Source organism: Athene noctua, chromosome 4, assembly GCF_965140245.1.
Source record: "Athene noctua chromosome 4, bAthNoc1.hap1.1, whole genome shotgun sequence".
Classification (NCBI taxonomy): Eukaryota; Metazoa; Chordata; class Aves; order Strigiformes; family Strigidae; genus Athene; species Athene noctua.
The window spans coordinates 84,796,381-84,819,364 of record NC_134040.1 but is presented as its reverse complement, the minus strand read 5'-3'; the positions used below and the strand labels follow the sequence as shown (position 1 = coordinate 84,819,364).

At 37.5% G+C, this 22,984-nt stretch overlaps 1 protein-coding gene across 1 annotated transcript in view; it reads left to right on the top strand.

Annotated features, from left to right (window-relative positions):
- LRBA (LPS responsive beige-like anchor protein) overlaps nt 1–22,984 on the top strand; it is a 414,576-nt gene that overhangs the window by 305,696 nt on the left and 85,896 nt on the right. Inside the window, exon 46 of the mRNA XM_074905922.1 lies at nt 11,973–12,125. Within this exon, the coding sequence (XP_074762023.1) occupies nt 11,973–12,125 (153 nt within the window). The remainder of the gene's footprint in view (nt 1–11,972; nt 12,126–22,984) is intronic.

Here is a 22,984-nt window from a genome sequence, read left to right as displayed (position 1 = left end):
AGTACCTTGGGAGGAAGCCCCGAAGGGCAAAGGAGGCCAGGAAGGACTCCTGCACAGCTCTTGCCTGTCTGTGAAGACTGTGCAGTTGCATGCAAAATTAAGATTTTTATCTCGTGTCATTTTAAAGAAAATTAGGCACTTGAGCCACGCTTTACTTTTTTTTTATAAAATGTTGAATAAGAAATGTATTTTTTGGGTTCTCTTTTAAGAGACATTGTCGGGTGGTTGATAGGTGTTTTTAAACCGGAATCTTCTGTATGCCTATTACAGTCCAACGCTAACTGAATGCAACTGGCATATTGGAAAAGATGTTTTGTTTTGACAACAATTTTTATTGTTACATTTACATGGAAATTATGCAGAGCTGAGATGAAAAATAATAATATCAAGCAAATAATAAGAGCATTTATATAAAAAAGGGCCTTCTAGAAGGTCATCGTACAGAGATCTCTACATCACAGCCTAGTCTTTCACCTTCACAAGAAACACTTTTTTTATCTTTAATAAAATTATGAGATACATCCTGGGTGTTGTATTTGCAGCAGGCCAGTCAGTTTGCCTGAGTGATGAAACATTTAAATGTATTAAAATAATTAGGAATTTCACTTTTTTATTTCATAGGTAGATTACATTTTCCTGTTCTGTCAAGTATTTTTTAGCAGATTCCTTAACTAAATTCTTCAGTCTTTTTGCTTCCTTTTGCAGTGTTTCAGGTGGAGTTGATATGTTACTTTTTGGGCTGAAAAATGAAATATTTTTAAACTCAAAAATACCTACTTGTGTTAAGGTATTATTTTCATTGTAATCTGTTTGAGATTGAGCAATATGTAATCAAGGAGAATGCCTTCATGATTTAATTATAAAACTATATATTTAGAAGTGTTTGTTCTGCTGTGGGTGAATATTCTGACAAAAAATAATTAGCTAAGTTCAAACTTCATTTGAAATATTAATCCATTTTTTTATTTCAACTTTGAATTTTTCTTGTGTACTTGTTCTGAGGCAGCTGACTCCTTCAAAGATGGATGCAAGTAGTCTTATATACAAGAAAATTATTTTAGCTATAAATTATGTCTTTGTAAGTGAGATGTGGGAAACAAAAATTGCTTCAGGGGAGTCAACTAGTTAAGGACTTGAGATAGACTGAATGACTTGAAGGAGAAATCTCTTGAAAATGTAGGTATGGTTGGACATGAAGATGAGTTTGCTGTAGTATCTGACTGTCCATACCATTCAATCTGTGGCAAACACAAAACCATTTACTTCTCAACAAGGGAAAGGGTTTTAAGCTTTACCTTCTGTTTCTGATGGGCTGAGAACATAAACGTAGTCAGCTATTGTGTCTGATTAAATAATATTAGGGGTTTTTTTGCCATAGCTCTTGGGATTCCTGTTGATACTTCTACAACTGGTGAAACCCTAGCGGTTTAATGGGTTGATTTCTAGAAATATTACAAAGGATTTGGGAAGTCACTTTTAAGACCTTGCAAGTGAAAGACCAAAGTGAGTGGCGTCGTACCTTGATGCATGGGGTGTGGAGGTCACAAAGGAAGAAGAGGAGTTTACTCCTATTCCAGCTCAAAAAATTGTGACGTTTTAGAACCATTGAGCCAGTTACAGGACATGATTTTTTCCTTGCTTCGCATGTCAAGAGAGTGAAGGTAGTAGATGGAGGACTAACGTGAGCTAGCTTTGGAAGCAGCTCTTGTTGGCTGGTATCAGTTCAGCGGAGAAAGCTAAAGCAGATGTGTGGTCACAACCAATCTGCGTCGATATCCTGTGAAAGCCTTGGGTCGGTGATCAAAGCGGGAAGCTAATGCTGCACTCTAGTATAACCTGTGGTTGAACTTCCCAAATTTTGATTTCAAGAGGTGATATGTTGCATAAAATTTAATTTCCTTGTTCTCCCCTATCCATTTCTTTAAGCAACGCAAATTAAAAATCCTGCCTAAGTTTGCTAGTGTCTCACTACCGCTCTGGCATTGTTATTTACTAATTAGCTTGGCACTGTTGCTTTTAAACGATTAATCATGTGTTTTTAAGTTAAATCTTCTGCACCGAAGAATTATTAAATGTATTTTGATTCTCTGAGAGTACCACTTAGTACCTTTTAAAGGACTAGACATGCATGACCATTAACTCATTTACCTACTTCTTAATTTACATGATTAGCTCAAACAATCCTGGTTAGTTTTGTTAATGCTGTATAAAAAGCAAACAGGGATAGCCTGGCACTGTTATACAGAAAAATCGTTTAGTTTGGGGCTTGGACTAAGTTCCAGAATACAGAAGTTAAGGCTGCCTGTTGGTTTTTTTGTGTGTGTGTTGCTGTTTTTCTTTGATGAATGAGTAGATTTGCACATACTTGTTCAGAAGCAGATGTTATTTCTGGTGTCATAGCTAACCTGTTGTCATAAATTTATTTATCCTTATATTTACAACAGTGTAATTGTTGCCCATGTTGCTTTTGCTAATTGTTGTGTTGTTTGGGTTTTTTTTAATACCATACATAGAGTTTTTCTAGATCGTTTGAAATTCTCATGCTGTCCTCCAAACAGCTATGTTGGCTTCTTAGTTGTCATCTGGAATTTTATTACTGCACCTTCTATGCCAGGTCATTAATGAGATTATTGACTGGTATCAGGAGCAGGGCAGACCCCATTACCATGTCCTCCCAGTTTGACAGTGAGCTATCGATAACTGCTCTTGGAATATGGATTTCCAGCGTGGATACTCCCACATTATTGTAACGTAATCTCATCTCCATTTCTCTACTTGGCTTACAAGAATGTCATGGGAGACTGAGACAGTCTCAGAGGTCTTTCTCAAAAGTGAAGCAATATCTTGCCTCTTTTTTTTCACTGTCCACTATTGCAGTTACCTTTTGAAAAAAAAAAAAAAATTTGCTTATTGTGACTGATTTTTAAAATTCTTTTTAACCATTTTTAACCAAGTGATGGTTACTAGTATAGAGTTACATACTGTTCTTCATGCCTTTCCCTCTACTGCTTTGCGTGTGTTCCTTTTTCATGTGCTTATGGGTTGGGTGTGGTGGGGTTTTTTTGGACATTTGATTAGTTTTGTTGAAAAAGGAGATGCTAGAAGGCCATAAACTTAGAGAAAACATTAGTAAGCTCCAAATATGCTGTTCCAGATTGTTCCATCATAGAATGGGTACTAATTTATGAAAGTCAGTCTTGTGATATAATACACATCATGGCTGGTGTGATAGTATCTGAATTCATATCTCAGCCAGGTGGGGCAAGTTATGATCCTTTATCTTGTCATGAGACAAGAACAGTTTAATTTTTAGGTCCAGAAATGCTGTTTTGTCAAGTAAACTATATTATAAGACTCATTAGCATCACGTTGTTTGGACAATTTTTTATTTAAATCGAGCTTCGTATTAAATGTCTTTTTGAATTGTGACAGTATTAAACGACGTCTGCTATAATGTTGTCTTGGGCTTCTAAGAGTGTACTGGTGTTATCAAGTGGGTATCTGGCGCATATAAACACTTAGTGAGATTGAGGGGTAGTGGGTTTGGCCAAGATTCTCCAGGAGTGTCCTTTGCGGGGACAGTTTGAGAAGCAGAAGAATGCTAAAAAGTCATAATGATTTCATTATGAACAGGACACCGAGATTAAGAACTGAATTATAACTTAAGTGATAATCATGGGTCTAAAATGTATTGAACCATAGACTGTAATAAACAAAGAGCTCTGAAAGTAGCCCTCTGTCTTCCCAATTTTCATACATTTTCTAATTCTTTTCCTCTAAGTCATCCCCATGCTAATGACTAAAATTGATCCTGGATGTTTTTGATACATACAGTCAGCCTATGGAAGCTGACAGTGCCAACTTTGAACTAGAGTAAGCTTGTGCTAAGCCAAGGTTTCTGCTGGCTGTAGGACATTCTCAAAACCTATTTGAAGCTATCATAGAGCTGTTATGTACTGTTCTTCAGATTTTGTGAGCTGTTCTTAAAAGGAGTAAAGAAAACCTGGGCTACAAGCCTGCAATATTTAATCAGGTTTTTTGAGTTTTGATGCCGTGACTTCTTAATTAGACAGCGGCATTAAAACATAGCCAGTGCATCTGATTAACACTATTGAAATATTCCAAATTAAAGGAATGGTTGCAATAAGTAAAAGCAAGACTAAATCATTTAGTACATTGATCTCCTCAGACAGATCCTCAGATAGTTATACCATATGCCCATGTACCTCAGTCCTTTACTATTTAACTTTTCTTCCTTTCCAGTACAGATTTTGAAATAACAGCTTTCAGAACTCACACAGCCAAAAGCCACCTAGGCTGAAGTTTTCAGCTGTGAGTTCTTAAAGGCCTATGCAAAAAATTTATTAAAAAAAAAAAAAAATAAATCCATTGGCTTCTCATAAAGAAATGATACGAAATCCAGTTGTAATATGTCCTGTAATCACATGTCTTTTTCACATGCTTTTACTGAAAGAAGCCCATCTAGGGAAACTTTTGAGTATCCACAGGAATTACTGGGTCCTCTTTTTATTAGTGTTAAACCTGCTCCTGTCTGTGAGTCCTGATGTATTTTAGCCAAACAAGCACAAACTCCGCAGAAAATCTTTATTATGGTAGACAAGTTATATCTGTAACCAAATATAAATAAATTATTTCATAGAATTAAAATACTGGTAGTGTTACCCGCACTCGTAGATAGTAGCTTAGTTTCTGTGAATATTGTGTGGATTACTAAGTCATTGTCGGGTCATGTGTGTTCGGTGTGGGTTTTTGTATTCAGTGTGAGTTTTTTCTTTCAAGCATGAGATTCTTCAAGTCTTCAGGAAGACTTGAGAATCTGGACTCCATCACTGATGAACTCCACAGGCAATAAACATTTAAGGTGGGCACTGGGAAAATTCTGTTTACTTAATAATACATCAGGTTTATATGTTTGGGAAAGGTTATTAATAGTTGTAACAGTCTATAGAGGGAAAAAAAAATCTTCTCTGGAAGAGTTAGAACACTTGTTCCTATGGATTTGCTTCTTGCAGTTGATTGACTCATTTGTCAAAAAAAAGCTGTAAGCCTGAAGTTCCGGATTTCTCAGTGATGGGACATTTGTTATGGTGCCCCCTCTGTGTAGCTTCTGTGGAGACTACTAAAAGGTGAACTTACGCTGCGCTTACTGGGCCCCTCAAGACACACTCATATAATGGCTCTACTCGCCTGCTTATTGTTTTTCAAACTTGTAGGAACTTGGTTATCTTTATACCCTGCTGTAAAATTTGACTAAAAATGACCAAGAAACTTAAAGTGTTTTTGGAGGAAATGGAGGTTGCTGTAGATAGGCCAAGGAGCACACAGGATTGAGTACGACTGATTGAAAGGCGTGTTAAGCAACACGTTTAAACCCAGAGGCAAGAAACTCTAGAGTTCCAAGCTGCTGGAAGATTTAGAAACTGGAGGATGACAAATTTCATGACTTTCTTTAAAATACGAATTAAAAAACAAAGAGTTGAAGCTCTGCAAAATGGCAGCTCGTGCTTGTTGAAACAGGCTGCCTAACGTAAGCGTGCCAAAGACACCCTGTAACCTGACAAGCTTTTCTACATATGCTTTGCATTGTTTTAGACTTTCTCGTCTAATAGATGGGAGTTTCAAAAGCTAAAAGGAATAAAGTTGCTGCCAAACTGGCAACATTACCTTTGTAAAGGAGAAACTTCATGTCACATTTGTAGCAAAGTCGAAGATGTCCAAGAGCAATGACTAGCAAAATTCAGAAGCAGCTACACAGTAATTCAGATTTTTAACCATAAACTGTATATCTGGTGTAGCAACACTTTTAACATGTTTAGGATGTAGATATTTGGTTTTCATGAAAGATTTGTTTTTCTGTAAAATTATGCCAAGATCCATAACGGGGAAAATACTTCTCTGAGTAAAAAAAAAAAAAAAAAAAATTCTAAATTCAGTCAGCTCCGTGTATGGTAATCTGTGGGAACTGCAGTAGTTAAAAATACAGACATCTGGGTGCATGGATCAGAATGTTCCATCTACTATCTGTGGTCTACTTCTTTTATACCCAGCCATAACTGTATTGAAAATGAACAAACACTTTTAATATCTGCTCCAAACTTTTTTGTGAAGCTGTTGAAATAATAAGCTTCAAGTAAATTATGGATGAATTTGCTCAAGTCCAAAGGAGAATGACCATAGGTCTAGCAAATGGGACCAGTGATATAAAGGTGAAGGTTTTTGGTTGTTTACTTTGGAGAAAAGAGGAACAAGGATGGAAACGTGAAGTGCTTCAGCAGTGGCGGTTGTAGTGCTTGTAGCCTGCTGGGGATTTTGGCTGGCACTTTGTCCATGGAATCACAGAACAGCCCAGGCTGAAGGGACCTTGCCAGATCACCCAGTCCAACACTGTGTGGGAAAGGAAGCCTAGAGGAGATTATCTAGCACCTTGTCCAGTCCCGTCTTGAAAACCTCCAGTGACGGGGACTCTACCAGGTCCTTGGGGAGGTCGTTTCAGTGAACAATAATTCTCACTGTAAAGAATTTCTTTCTTAAAACGAGATGAATTGTGCTGTGTACTTAGTTCCTGTTCCAGTGTGCTGCTGTGCAGGAGTGGTTAGAAAGCTCTGGTTGGGAATGGATCTCACCGTCCTTGAGGTAAAAACTCCTCCTACACTTTGATAGGTGTAAAAAGGGGCAGCTACAGCTTGTATGCAGTCTGAGAAGGAAAGAAATGGGCTCCAGCGGCAGCAAAATCAGCCTCAGTGTTAGAAAGACCTTCTAGGGGTATGAACAGCTCAACACGAGAAATTCATGGGATCTCCATCCTTGAAAATGTTAAAAGAACAAGGCAGAGACACATCCTTCAGGAATACCTGATTACAATTGTCTATGAATGGAAAAGTGGACAAGGTGACCTTTCAAGGTTTCATCTAGAACTTTTAATGATTTCTATGATTTTTCAGTTAATGTAAAAAAAAAAAAAAAAAAGAAGAAAGGAACGCAGTTGTATATACAACTTTTTTCCTCTTTCTCTGTCAAATTAACCTGAACTACATATTACACAGTGTATACATATGATCAATAATTACCACTGCATACTTTTACATATATTCTCAGTAAAAGTAAAATAATTTTGTGTAGATAATTATAATCCAGGTATTGACTAACAGGATTTAAAGTGCCTTAAAGATGCATTTTTTTATGCCTTTAAGTATTGACCTAATCAAATCTACTTACTGATCAATAATAAATCAACTGCTAACTGTGATTATCATGTATTTCATTAATCTACTAAATATCTGGATTTTTTATAATTTTCTTTGCTTAATTGTAAATCACTGAAGATTTTAATACATATTTTTAAACCAGGAAATAGTTCTATTGAAACAGAATCTTTTAGAACTGCAAAAGGACAAGTAGACATTGACAAAATTAATTTCATTAATTCAATTTAGAATTTTAATGGAAAGCTGCCAAAGTTTGTTTGTTTGCTTGGGTTTTTTTTTTACAAGTTGGGAGGATTTCAGGCAATATCTTGAGGCAATTTCTTAGTTCTGTGAGAGAGAACACACACATAGCAGATGGAGGGAAACTCATGGGTACTTAGAAATTCTACTTTCTCACAGTCACGAAAATTATTACACTGAAGTATGAAAAATTAAATCTGAACCAATTTCATATATTAGTATATATTTTTGGAATGCCATTTAAGTCCCCTAACAGAGGAAATAAAGTGTGGCAATATGAATGAAAACCTAGACTGCTAATAAGCATTTTTATTATTCTGTTTGACAGGTTATATATAGGCTTAATATGGCTTAATGTGATTGTCAAATAATTTAGTTTGAAAATCTGGTATCTTATAAATGTTTTAATATGTTTAGGGAATCTGTGTCACTGTTTCGAGACACCTTTGCAGATCATATAACTCTGCTTCCAAAAGCATCTGTCTATTATTTTCCAAACAAAAGAAAAGAATAACATTTCATTACGTTAAAGAAACAAAGTGTCTTGTATAGATTTTTTTTTTACGCGTGGTGGCAAACATGAAAATAAATTACCAGTGTTAAACTGACATTCTGTTGATATTACTTGTTTGTAAAAAAATTTTTTTAGTGTAAGTTTCCTTAGAAATGATTGTTTCCATATGGTGGAGGGCACTTTTTGTCTAGAGAACAATTGTATTTTAATTATATGCAGATTTTCATAAGCATTTTAATAAGAATCAGGATTTGTCAAATTTTGTCTTTAATTTTGTAAAAAACCAGATATACCGCTATAAATGCTGTGTGTTAGATTCATGTTGATATTCACCACGAGCATCTCCATCAGTTGTAATGAAATCAAAAACGGGGCAGGAGGACTGAAGTATTGCTTATCGTAAGGAAGTCTGGCTCCACCCTCTAGAACTGGTGAATTCCAACAGAGGAATTTCTGAAACTAATTTCCAACACAATTTTTCAGTGCAGTTGTGGTAAAGCAAGAGCTTCAACAAATCACACAGATGTTTTTGTTTTTCCGTGAAATCATATAAACAAAAGAAATGTGGGACAGTTTTGCCATTTCTGTACATGTGCTGAATGTGTAAGGTTTCAGAAGGGATTCAGTAGAATTAGAAAAAGTATGAAGGCGACCAGAATGGTTAGTTAGAAGGGAAGACCTCCAGAGGGAATGAATCTAAATTGACTAGAGTCCTTTACCTTGCAAAAAGAGACCAAGAATGTGACGGTACAGATTTTATAATATCCACAAAGTCACACAGAAGAGTGAATAAGGAATTAATATTTAGTGTGTTTCACAATATGGGTACCAGAACCTTCCACTGGAGCTATTAGGAAGCAGTTTTAGACTAGCCAAAGGAAAAACCTCTGTAGATGAAACTACAGTGTGGAACCCACGATTAATGGTTTTAAAAATGAGAAATACAAGTTAGTTCCATGCCGTTTAAGAAGCTGAGAGAATATCCATGGAAATACTGTATTTGCCCCGTGTTAGTGTGCCCGTCCTTGTCACTGTTGAGATACTAAATACTTGTCACAGCTGAGATACTAAATGGTCCTTCAGTCTGGTCCCTCATTTTCATGTGGTATGTGCGTGAAACCACAAGTAACTCCTTCTGGCCCCCCTCAAAAAAAAAAAAAAAAAAAAAAGTGCATTAATGAATCTTTTTAAGGTTCTCAGGTGTCCAAAAAGTTCCATTATTAATGGAGTTACACATGCTGAGTCAGCATCTGCTATCTCTGTGTCAGTCTATGCATGTGATGTGTGTACATTGAGAAAAAAGGAGAAGACCCCACAAATCGAGTTGAGAAAGACCGTTAAGGACTGCAGTTACCAAATACATGAAGCTTGTAAACTTGATAAAAATGTAATATTTTCTCATCAGGTTTACTTGCAGGTTTTAGTAAAAACTGTTGGCCTTTAATGTCATTTTCACCCATCTAAAGCCACTGAAAACTGGCACTAAATAATGGTCAGGATAAGCAAATCAGATAATAAAGAAGCTCCTTTTGGAAAAATGTATCATTGCATTGTGACATCCAGTGACAGTGGAAAAACTTCCAGGGAAAACTCCTTTCTGGAGTAATAACGTTTCATGAAAAGTTTCTAACTAAGTCAAACTAACAGCAGTTACTGATAATTTTTAAGTTTCCAGGCAGCATATTGTTTCTGTGTAATCTAATGGAAACAGTGTGTGCTCTAGAAAGCCGAATGTTTTCTGATCTTGAAATAACTAATGAATAGCTGGACGGATAGATAGATAAATAAAAACATCGGTAACATATGTAATGAGCTTATGTTTTAAGCATTCACAGTCGTGGTATGGTTTTGTATCGAATGAATAACCGACTGTCTCTGCTTTTTCTTTGTTAGTTTGTGATGGCAGAAACTACAGAAAGTTCAGTGTTACTTTCTCCTTTACCCACATTCATCCTTGCTGCATTCCCCTTCTTTCACTCATCGAATTAAAGAGTTTCGGATTCTTTTTTATCACGTCCTTGTCAAGCATTTGGTACAGAAGCCTGTTTTTACCCTGCCTAGTTAATTAAGGCCACTGTAAACAAAAAGATGTACAATTCAAAGCCAAGCAGTGTTTCACACAAGGATGGAGGTGATAATAGCTTAATTCCTGCTTGATCTTTCCTGTCTTTGCCCTGGCTACTTCGGGTTGACCTTGTCCCCAATCTGATGACCTCCCCGTTGCCCTCAGCCATTTGGGAAGCTGCTCATGCCACGCTGGCCCTGAGGGGCTATCTGGGAGACCACTGAGCCACTGACCCATGGCAAGACTGGCTTTCGGGTCTCATCCACTGATCTGACGTAGCTCCTCCATACTACACCCACTGGAGACAAAGCCAGGAGGGCAGTCTGATTTTTTTTTTTTTTTTTTTTTTTTCCTGACTTCTTAAGTGGCATGCAGTTTGCACTTGCTGTATGGAAGGCCAATTTTACACCAGTCATTTGCTATGAAATACACTTCCTGAAGCAATTACACGTATTGATCCTTTCTTTACAAAGGAAGTAAATTCTCTAATTTAGCGGCTCAATTTTTCTAAGTCCATCAAATTGCCAGGTTTATTGGGTGTATTTAAGTCTCAACATCAAGTTCCACAGGAGAAAAAAAAAAAAAAGAGCACTTTTAAACTATATTAAACACAGAAATAGATATGTTATGCCTTAACAGGCTTTTTCTATTAAGTTTTATGCAAGCACTTCGCAGACATTTATAAATGTGTGTAAATAAGGCTCCAATCACATTAACTTAGATATGTTTATGGATATCCTAGCGTATATTTTACAAAATAAATGACAATTTACAAAGTTGCATGTCTGGTTGCAAAACAGGGAAATGCTCCTCTGATCCGTGGTTTTAAGGTTATGGGTTTAAGTTTCATTTTAAGCTTCATTTTTCTTCCTAGCATACCCTGTTCGATTCTGCACTAAATATACCATTTTCTGCTTTAAAAAAAATAAATAAATTTGTTTAGCCATTAGTATTACTTTATTTTTCTCGTAAGACTTAGAAGTTACAATTCCTCTGCTGTATGTGCTTGCATTTTTTTCCTCAACTATGTTTAAGGTAACAGGCTCTGTCTGCAGAAGTGCCAGCGTGGGCCAGCCAGGGAGGTGTTAAATGCCGCGTTCCTGTCCAGCCCAGGCCTACAGAGCACGCTTGTTTAAAGCCCTAATGATTCCGACAAGGAATTTAGGGCATACACAGACCTTGTAACTGTGTGAAATTCCTTCCTTTTTTTTGTCATGTTTCTTATAATTGAGTTAAGGACCTTTCCATGAAAGAAAAATATTGACTTGATTCAGCTTTGTGTGGGGAATTTTTTTCCAAAAAAGGGATATAACTTGAGGTATTTGAGAATAAAAAACAATATGTATTTCTAGGCATTGATCTTAGATCAGAGCCTAAACATTAAGTTCTTAGACCCTTTCTGTCAGAGAGAGTATGACTGGATTTTACACCTTTGTAATGAATATATATGGTGCTCCTTTCACCCAAACTATGGATTGCCATCTGTGCGTTAACTGTGGATTGTATTCAAATGTAAAAGAAGCTGTTTTCCCCAACTTCTTAATGCCCTTGGTTGTCTGTCGCTTTACAGTAATGATAATATTTACAAATGTTACTCGTGCCACGTGATGTTCATTAGTTTTAAAAGTTTCTCTGTGCGTAATATGCAACCAAAACCAATGTTCTGACTTTTTTGTTTCATAGCCTCTTGTGTCTTAGTTCTTTGTTGCGTTAAAAGCCCGATGAGAATTTACCATATCGAAAGGCTTAAATTTTCGGGAAGTATGAAAGAGGGAGTTTCCCCTTTGTAGCGGGGAGGGGGATGTCTGTGGGAGGATTTTGTATATTCTCTTTGCCTAATGCCATTCTAATAATTGTTTTCTTAACATGACAGAGTTCATCCTCTGACAGAATTTATAAGATGGCATTGTTTTTCATTTATCTACAGGAATTGATTCCTGAATTCTATTACCTCCCAGAGATATTTGTCAACAGCAACAATTACAATCTGGGAGTGATGGATGATGGAACAGTTGTGTCTGATGTTGAACTTCCACCATGGGCCAAAACCCCTGAAGAATTTGTTCGCATAAACAGACTGGTAAGATGACTGTCTTCTATTATCTGTCAAGTAATATTTGGCTTGCGAGGTTTTTCTGAAATATTTCGGATATTTGCTTTCAAATTTATAATTTACATAGGACTATGGCTGAAATAATCTGAAGAAATGTTAGATTCACAAGTTTAGGAAGACAAAGGCATATAGTATTGCTCATTCTTTAGAACCGCTGAGAAAAGTTTGAGCGTGGTTAAACGCGTGGGAGATCTTATCCCATTTGTATGTCAGCTCTTGTCGTTCTAAAGAGCTAATAAAACCATCACTTTACTTGAAAAAGCTTGTTTAATCGTAGAAATATTGGTCGCCGATTACTTAAATATAATCCCAGGGTTTTTTAATTTTAGTATCCATTTAACTCCAAAGATCACCGACAGAAGGTGGCATTTTAAATCCTCTGCCACCTCTTCCGTTTCTTTGGTTAAACTGATGTTTTTGAAACCATTTTTGACAGGAAAATAAGACTGAATTCTCCTTTACCTGCTTCGTTCCCCTAACCTGTATTACTATTCTCTTCCATGTCTTGGAAAATCCTGTTGTTAGCAGTGCCTGTCTTCCCTGTGCCCTCTGGGCAGTGTAGTGAGTTACAGAATAGCTGTGCCACTATCACTGCTGGTGTTTCAGCACATTCTCAAATGTAATAGCATGGAGCTCTTCTCAAAATGAAAGGATTCTGCATCAGTGGCACTCTAAATAAATTAGAGAAGCTTTTTTAACGAACGTTGAAAAATGAGGCGGCAGTTTTCATGCAGTAGGCAGCTAACTGGGAAATAGTGAATTAGGGCATGGAAACTCTCAAAAAATTTTCAGATGCCAGGCTTGGATTTGGTAATGTCCTGATACTCCGAACTTAGAAAATGGGAATTGAAAAAGCTCTGTTGTTGGCAGAACGTCAGACCTCATATTCACAGAATTGCAGAAGTCACGTCAGAAGAAATCTGTGACTTTTACGTTAGCAGAATGCTTTGCTTTTGCTGGTGACACGATACCATGGTCTTCAGAAATGTTATTTGTCTGAGATTTCTGCAGGCAGTTGCAGGGTGCGCCATAATACGCCCAAATGACTTCAGGTGAATTTAGTGGTTTGCTTCATCTAGGAGTCTGTGCAAATTTTATTTAAACGAGGTACGAAATACAGTTAACATTTAGCAGGACTACTTGGCAAACCATTTTCAAGTGCAACTTTTGATCTTAGAGTTGTGCTGATAGGTAATAGGGAGGCAGCCTGACGCCTTTCTGAGCTTGGCCTGCGTTGGTGAGTCAGGACAACCTGAGAAATGAAAAGCTGTGTTCTTAAGCAGACTTGCCAAAGGCAGCCTGTGGCCTGGATCTCTCACGACTGTGGTATTTTAGCTTTTGCATAAAATAGAGTTCTCATTCGATGAGTTACACATCTGGCTTTCCCCACTGCGAAGTTATTCTCCATCTCCTGCTTCCTCTACTTCTAAAATTTTCCTCATTTCTAACCTTGGTGCCGGGTTTTTCTCACCCTCACCTCTGCACGCTCTGACATACCCTTCTCTCATCCTTCCGTCATTTCCCAGAGCCTTTGCTACTAGTGTCTGCCTTTCCTGCAGCTCTCTTTGCTATCTCTCATTTGTGCTGTATTCTCAGGATGAGGGGCTTCAGCAGCAGGAAGCAGCTGCTTTTCAATTATTACTGTTAAACTTTAATTACAGTTAAACAAAATGTAAAATACCTTCAAAGCCTTCTCTTGGAGAGTAATGATCTCATTCCATATTCCAAATGTATTTTTGACGATGCGCACATATTTGTCTCGATAAATCCTGAAAAAAAGGCAGCTCAGAACAATCTAGAATGAGAAGCGCTTGTTACCTATCCGAAACTTTCATTTCAAGTAATTTGAAAATAGCAGCATAGTTGTATATTTGAATGATGAAGATTAAAATTACTTCATAATTTCCTTAATTTAGATCAGTATTTCTAATGCAACTGAAATATCATATTTATTATCTAAATGTAATGAATGTTTCCTTCTCATATACTTTTTTTCCCCCGAGTAATTATTCATTAGTGATTGTGAATTTTGAAAGTATTTTAATCAAAAAGACTTTGCTAGGCTTCATCACTTGAAAGTAGACCTTGCAGGACCACTTGTCAAATGGCATATTGAAAGAACCTGCAAATGTTGCCATAATTTAGAGTTTTCAAAACAAAGAACTTTTACGGGAACGTGCAGTTTTCAATTACTGCGTAATTGGAAGAAGAGACTTTTTTTTTTTTAAGTAAGAAATAGTTGACCATGTGACAGTAAATGAAAGTGTCTCAGACATTATCGTGTTTGGTGACACCGTAGGTCCCTGATAGCACTGCTCTAACTCGGATGCCAAGGTTTGGTCAGCCCGGTAGCGTTGAACGTAAACCTCTGTGCCGAGGAACGGCGTGAACTCCTTTTGCGTGACGCAGTTAACCTTATCGTGGTGGTGGTGGTGGTGGTGGTGGCCCTCTGAGGCCTGCTGGCTTTGCGGTGGAATAAAACTGAGACAAAGATGAGACAATCATAAAATAAATATCAAATAGAAGTGAGTCATGCAAATATTAAATTGCTTTTTCTTCTTCATACTTAGCGGATTGGTTACTGTCGGCATCAAATCAGCATCGTTTTCCTTTTAAGTAGAATAGGTGTCTTTAGGAAGAATGCTTAAAGCTCAGCTCCTCACAAATCCTGTCAGGAAAAGCTTGCTCCAGTGTAGCATGGGCTGATTCAGTCAGTTAATATTTCCTTACTGCTTCCTGGTTCAGACAAAATAGGCTTTGCAGTACTTTAAGTGCTCATTTTGTAAGCTATCACACGCAGGTATTTTTTTTTTCCCTTTGCATTTCAGTTTGCCTCTTTAAGTCCACAGATCTTATACAATGATTTGAGCTCATGAAATGCATACTACTTTGATCTGTGACCTTTTTGTGGTGCTAATCGGGTTCCTGATATCATTATACCTTGCTCATTAATCATATTTCCTGCAGCCCGTCAGCCAGCCAGACAGCCCAAGCCCCTGTTTGCAGCCTTGTGTTGGCAGGTTTCTGCTTTTCCAGATTATTACAGTGTGATACTTTGGCTTCTCATAACCAGACCCGCATCAAGCTGCGTGCTACAATTAAAGTCAGATGGTCCTCAGGTTGAACAGGGATATACTGTTGCAGCTGTCTGTCTTTCTGGAACAGACTAGCACGGGGAACAGATGATACGTAGGACAGGGCGGAATAACAGCTTGTACAGTACTGGGTCAATAGCAGGGGTTCAGAACATTAACTGACAGGCTGATAGCTGATTTAAAAGTGATTCCCAACCTATTTTTTTAATTCTACAAAGTATGTATTTTAATTGAAATAGATCGTTGCATGTCCTCTGTGTTTGCTCTGAGAGGAAAAAAGAGAATGGGGTATAATTAAAACTGGGTTTTGATTGATGGAATGTCATGATGGGCTAAATGATAGCATCAGGATGTCATTCTAAGCAATACAAAGAAGTGTAAAATGCATGTATGGCTTCTGCATACAGTTGGTACTTTGTGTTAGTTTGTGAAAGCACAATATTTTATAATAGCACAAAGCAGTGGGGGGGTTGGATGTTTTTCTCCGAGACAGTCCATGGTTTGATGGAAAAGTGGCTGTGTTTTTACCATTCTGAGACCTTTTTTTTTTTTTTAATACCTCTAAAGATCTGTATTATATTTAGTATATTTATATTTAAAATATAAATATACAAATATTTAGAATATTTATATTTTAAAATATACTAACTTTTATATTTAGTGCCACAGAATAACTGCTAAGATACCTGAAAATATTTTTTAGTTTCCACAGATGCCGTTGACAATAATTCTTTAATTGCATCATTTTTTATATATATATGAGTGTAATAAGAATTATAGCATTAGCTTAATAAAAGTAAAAAATCCACGAACTTTTAAACGAGACAAAATTCTAATTCCTGCCCCCAACAAAACAGAAAAATTCCAAATGCAACCTACTACTGCATCCTTACTTGATTATTTCAGAGTCATGATATCTTTAGGGCATTAGTATGTGAGCAAAGGGGAGCATGCTGACTTGATCTGGTATCTAATAACAACAAAACACCCAACTTTTTGGTTCTCCAGTGCTTCTGAGAGACCTATAGGAAAACGAAATAGGCAGTAAACTGGGAAGGGAAGAGTATAGAGTGAGTTGTTTGGAAACAGAAATCTTTCACAAACACTCTAGCAGTGGTAGTCAGACACTGCAATAGACACATCCTTTCAAATCTGGATTTCTCTGGGGGGGGTTGTTGGCTTCACTGTCTTGGTTATGTTAGCTGCCCTCCTTTAGGATAGTTTTCTGTTTTAGAAATGTAAATTCCTTTGCTGGAGTTAGCGCCCCTCTTCTGCCCTCCTTATCCTGGATCACAAAGTAGACATTCAGAGAGACCACGTGCAACCCAAGGAGAAGTCCCATGCTTCCCAGCAATAGCTAAAAACCCCGCTAAGGCAGTTCTGGTTGTTCTAAAGAGTGAAGTGGTCTATTTTGTCTTGTCGTTGAAGGTCGGATGTCAGAATAGGTAAGAATTAATAAACTGATAATAACTAAATTTCACACAGCTTTGATGAGCCTCAGCTTTTTGAGAATTAGATTGCTTCCATGATAATACAGTTGTTGAGGTCTGTCCAGACAGCTTTCCACAATATATCTCAATTCAAGTATTTTAGTGCTTTATTGCAGAGTTAGTCCTTTCGTGATTAGCGATTTATCCATTTGATGCAGCGCTGGTGAAAACGCAAGACGAAATAGAAGAGTGATGAGATTACTGTGCTGGAATGAAAGTTTTGAAATTCAATTTTCAAACAATTGGAAATGTAGTGATTGGAAGCTGGGATACTTTCTGAAACAAATATAAATACATAGAAGTACGGTACAAAAAATTTATCCTGGCATGATAAGTAAAACGGAGAGGAGGGGTAGGCCAGCCATTCACCTTAATATAAATTTCAGTGGAGCAAAATGCATCAGCAGTAAGAGCCACTGGTTGGCAAGAAAGCTCTACACGAGGATCGTTATCCATCAATATGATGCGTTACTTTTTAGCACAGGCCACTCCACCTTACACCAGAAAACACTGAAAAGGCAACATTCCCTGCCAACTAACACACCAACAATGCTCAGAACCACAGGTCTTGTGAGTCCTCACTCTCTTTGTGGGAAGTGAATGGATGAAACAAAACCAAAAGCTGGTTTCAAGAACATTATGCTGCTTTCAATCTATTCAAACTCTTGCTATTAGGCAAATACAGATATTGAAGCAGCAGTTAAGGCAGTGGCAGTAACTTGGAACGTGTGGGATGTTTTGTATTGTCTTGGAAAAATCTCTCCGTGGTATTTTTTCTGGTTCCACAGCTGTGTATTGACGTGTTACAGCATGTGCTGTAGAAAATCGTGTGAATATGAGCTGTATAAATTAAGACTCACAAATGCAGATTACTAATAATAGACTGCTAAATTATTAGTCATATATTGCTGGTAGTGCCTTACTGGTTAAATATGGTAAAAACATTAGAGAGCAGGAAGAAGGCCAAAATCAAACCTAGGTTAACTAGCAACCTCAGAGTTGTTAACCTGTGCGGCACCTACTTCGAAATCCTAGTTTAAGGCAGGATTGGATGCAGTCTTAAAAATCTAGGATGCAGGTTGGTCTCTGTACGCTGTGTGATCAAGATGCTTCTGACAACCCAGCCTGATGGAAATGTTTACAGAATTCGACTGTGGGATAAAGGAGAAGGAAAGGCATAGCTCTGTGGACTCTGCACTCAACTAGGGCTCTTTTAGATGGGTCTGTTGGCATATTAGGTGTATGCTCATCTAGAAGAGAGGTGATGGGTCATGCATGGTGAGGAAGGATACTCTTTCCAACTCCATGAAATATATATGTGATTGAAGTGTTACTGCCCTTTGTATTTCTGATGTTTGGTGACTTCCTGTGGTTTTTCTTTGGAAATTATCATCTGTATACAATATAAGATTTATACAATATCCTCTGAAAGAGGACATCTATTAACTCTACGACCATTTTGATTTTTAGAAAAAATCACGTTCATAAATTTATAATAGAAAAAGCAGATTGGGAAGTAATCTGTCACTTTGCTTTTCCTAGCAAAGACTTGTATTTCTATGCCACGTGTGTATGTAATGCGTTTAGAATACGTTTAAACATAACTATTGGCAGTGCATCTTAAAACACTATGCTGCGTTCATTTGATGTTGCTTTCAAAGTGACTATGGAAGAAGGGTTGTGCAGAAGGTGAGGGTCCTTGTATCAGGCAAAATAAATATTTCCATTCATAGAAGTCTCAGAAACTTAATAATCTAATCCAGAAAGTTGTCAGGAATGTTATTTTTCAGCAAACTTGGGTGTGAAAGGTCCAGTCTGCTGGCATATTTGAATTCATGCATTTAAAATTTTGATATTCTCTAACACATATTTTTTTTCCCTCATCTATGAAAACAAGTCAGTTCTGGGAAGCAGAGGGGCTGCACCGTGTGGGTACTTAAGAGGCAGAGGAGCACAGAAAGTCTCTTAAAGAGCTGATGAAATGTAGGATGGTGTGTAAGTTTAAGCAGCAGGATTCCTTCTTTCCTCAGAAAGCACTTCCATGGCTGCAGTGTCCAGTCCTAGTGACTGTCTGCTTTTCCCTTTCCATTTGTCCGTCTAGACTACCAACGCTGACTGTTAAACCTGAACTAAATGGCATACTGGTATCATCACGTTCCTGTACCACTTCCACTCATTTCCTCCCAACTCAGCTACGTGTGTCACAATTCCCTCCTCTGCGTTTGGGCCGGCAGGACTTTTTGCACTGTTAGAATGACTGCCTAAAATTTAGAACCTTCGTTGTCTTTTTCACAGAAATGCTTGTGTCAAGAAATACTGTAAGCAGTCTCTTGATTTAACTGTATCATGTACAGATAGATTATTAGTCTAGAAAGGGAGGGAAATCCGACCTTCATTACGTATTTTTCAGCACCTTATTCAGGTTGTAGTAGCGTAGGCGTAACCGCGTTTAGGTGAAATCAGTGCAAGTGAAAACCTAATCTGTGGGTATTCTAGGGGGAAAATAAAAGGATCATTCAATAGAAGACATTTTTGAAAAGTAGAGAAGAAATATTTCTAAAGAAATGTGATATATGGCCTATTAAAACAGATTCTGAAAATCTGGGAATAAACAGAAGTAGACTATTTTTTCTGTGTGTACAATTGACTGTGTATAAGAATAACTTATTTTTATTGAAGTGCCATCTAAGAAATACGGCCAGAACTTCACATTTATTTAAATCCAATTCTGTTGGAATATTGGTTTTACTAATTTTCAGGTAAGATTTTTTTTTTTTAATTTAATTTGTAAAGGAGACTACTATACAAAGAAAGTCAAATATATTCAAGAATGTGAGGGAGGTAATGAAAAGTGAACTCGAGCCACGCTTTTGAATATAACTTGTCTTAACAGTGTTGGAAGCGTTCAGGTTTGGTTTCATAATACATCAAAATATGCTAATATTGGAAGATGAGGTTTGGATAATATATATGATGGAATACATCAGAGAGGTGCATCTGTAGGACGAAGTTAATATATAGCCAAAAGCAAACGTGATGATATAACGAAATTTTTTTTGCCTTTTCAATGAAAACATTAACCTAGGTAGTGTATTATCATGTTAGCCAAAAGCACTGATCTGATTGACATCCAATCCAGATATGCAAATAGGAAGGGAAAGCAGAGTTTATAAAATCTATTCTGTCCAATAATAATGCCTTCGTTACATCTTGTTTGCAATTCCCTCCATCCCTTTAAACTCTGCATGCAAGTTACTTTATTGAAATGACAACTAAACTCGGGACTTCAAGACTGCAAGCAGGGTAAAATAAACTAAAAAAAAAAAAAAAAAAAAAAAAGTCCACACATGCTTACCTTTAAATAATTTTTAAAAAATCTTTACTATTGTGGGAAAAAAATTAAAGAAGCTGGGATCAAAATTTGCCAATCTTCATAGTTCAAAAAATTCAAGGTTAAATAATTCTAGCTTAATTGTCTCATATTAAAAAAAAATCAACCTTTTACATTCTAAAAATAGTTTAATTTACTTACTAATTATTACAACACTCCACAGTTATCTGTAACACATCTATCTTAGTGAAGTCTGAGACTAAACAAGGTGAACAGGAGAAAAACTAATAGGTACAAATATTTCAAATGGGAGCAAAATGAAACAAAAAAGAGGTTAAGTAGTAAAAAAGCCAAGAGGGATGTAGAAGAGTCAAAAGGAAACAAAGCCTAAACTAAAGCTATGGACATTGAAGAGAATGATGAGATGCAGATTTTCTAATAGGGTAAAAGACTTTATCATAGCCAAGATAGATATTAAAACATGGAGGAGAAGGATATGCGGTTGGGAAAGATTATAAGAAGCCAAATGATATCAGAGTTTGAGCATACACAGTTTAAAAAAAAAAAATTTTTTTTTAAAGTAAAACTAAGGTAGGTAAATTTGCTTTTATCCAAAAAAAGTTGATTGGAATCAATCTAGACAATTAAATTTGCTTTCAGCTCTTTTGTTGTTTGATGTTGTAGAACTGGTGTTTGAAAGCGAGTCCGTGGAAGACATTAAAGTTATTACTGTGTGAAATGAAGTGGGAAACAATTGTGCTGGAGCCATTGCCCCATTTAACAGGTGTTCACTAAATCTGTCTGTCTTCTGCTTGTCTGTGCTCCGAATGCTGTGCCTGGGCACTCCTTCTAAACCGTGTTCTGAGGGATACTGGTGAAAATGGGTGAAGAATTTTGATTAACGTAGGAAAATGGAATTGCAAGCCCAGTATAGGTAAGGGAGGGGAAAAAAAAAAAAAAAAAAAAAAAAAAGGCAAAAAGGCTTGAAAGCGATGGCAGCTTCTTATCTGATTCCCTAAGAGTTACAGTCTGTGATTGGGAGTTACTCTGCAGAGAAATATTGCAACTTGTTCCTCCTGTCAGGTCAGGACTTCCATATAACAGTGTGTACTGGTGAGAGACCCGCTAGGATACGGTGGTGTTGGATTTGTTTCAGTGTTGTCTAAAGTTTTTTTATGGATCATATGTGAAAATACGCTGCTAAATTTGGATGGGATGTGTGGTTTGTTCTAAATAAAGTATTTGTAAAGTAGTCAGAATTTAGAGAAGCTTCCATCCTAAGCGTTGGGAAAGAAAGTGAGATTTTGATAACGTTTGCAGACGTGGAGCTTGTGGAGGAATAAACTGAGAATTTGTGGTCTTCAGCTGAAGTAGGGGAGGGGTTGAGAAAACATGGCCATCTGTGCCCTACATGGAAGGATACAAAAAGAGTCAGCTGAGGCTTTGCTTTCAGTGCTTTTCCCTGGCAAGGCTCCACTTTTTGAAAGCCTGGGATGAGGAACAGTAATGTTGCTAAAACCATCTGGGGTACAGAGAAAGCTTGAGACAATGATACAGAGGTAGGAAAAACTCTCATAATGAGGCTTTCTTCTTCCTAGAAGACAGGAGACTAGAAAGAGCATAGTAAAAGCACACAGTATAATGAATAGTACTGAGAAGATGGGTCCAGAAGTGACGTTTTCTATTGCATCACAGGACGTAAGGGTGGTTCATGAAATGAAAAATTAAAATTTGCTACAAGGTGATATTTTTCAAAGAGCATGTAAATAGACTCAGGAGCACGTAAGAGTAACAACAGGAACCAGAAAGGGACTGTGGATGTTTGTATGAATAAGGTAACTAGTCTGTTAGTCAGCATGAAACACGCAGTACGAAATACAAGATCTTAGGTTCAGTGGTGAAGACAACCCCTAGGAGGGGTTTCATGAGAGGAACAGTGCCTCACCTCTTCTTGCTCTAATTAAACAGATGTGTCTGTTTCTTGACCATGTCCAATGAATGATGCTTTAGTCCCGTACAGCAGATCTTCTGGCTTTATAGAAAGGAAAATTTGAAGACAGAGCTCCGAAACAGAGGGCACTGGCAGGGGCGTTGCTGTGTCCCCAGTTTCTTCTTCCCGTCCCTCACCACATTCCCCCATCTGTGTCTTTGTTCAGGAACAAATGTTTGTGCGGCTGTACTTTAAACTAGATCACTGAAATGATAAGAAAAAGCCTTCTTTCTAACCTCGGTTATTATTTTAGTGACCTGATTTACAATATTGCTCTACCGCTGGTGGCATCGCCACAAATAATTAGCTGCAAGTACAAACATTTTGGAGCGGAAGCTCCTTAAACTATTTTCTCTGTCAGAGCTGGTATCTCATTAAAACGCAGTCCAGGACTTGCAGAGCTAGACAAGCTCTCGTCAGCTGTGTTTCTGATGCTAGTTTAACTACAGCAGCAGAGGGCTCTGTGGGGAGCATGGTCCTGCTGCCGGAGGAAGGGTGGTGTCAGGCTCCCGATGGTTATGCGCTTTTGCAAAAGCAGTGGGTGGAAACCGACGGAAAAGGCGGCTGCACCCCAGCCCATCTGCTCAGCATCAGCCTCCTGCTAGATGTTCCCTCACATCTGCCAGTTGTTACCCTTTAATTGCAAGTTCAGGTGTAGCCCTTTTGGCTTGAGGAGAGGCCGAACTAGAGCCCATCAGTCAAGTAGGAGAAGGGATTTAGCAAACCAAATGCAGGCTTTTGACAAATCAAGGTCGTGCTCACCTGAGTAATAAACGTACCGGACAGTTGGTTCCTTTGGTCAGATGGTTGGTCCACCCTTAAATAATCAAGGACTGGGAATTCCTTTCCCAGTTTCTCTTTTCGAAGCAATTCAAGCAACCCCAAATCTCTTGGGTTGTAATTTTTACTCTCAGTCTTTA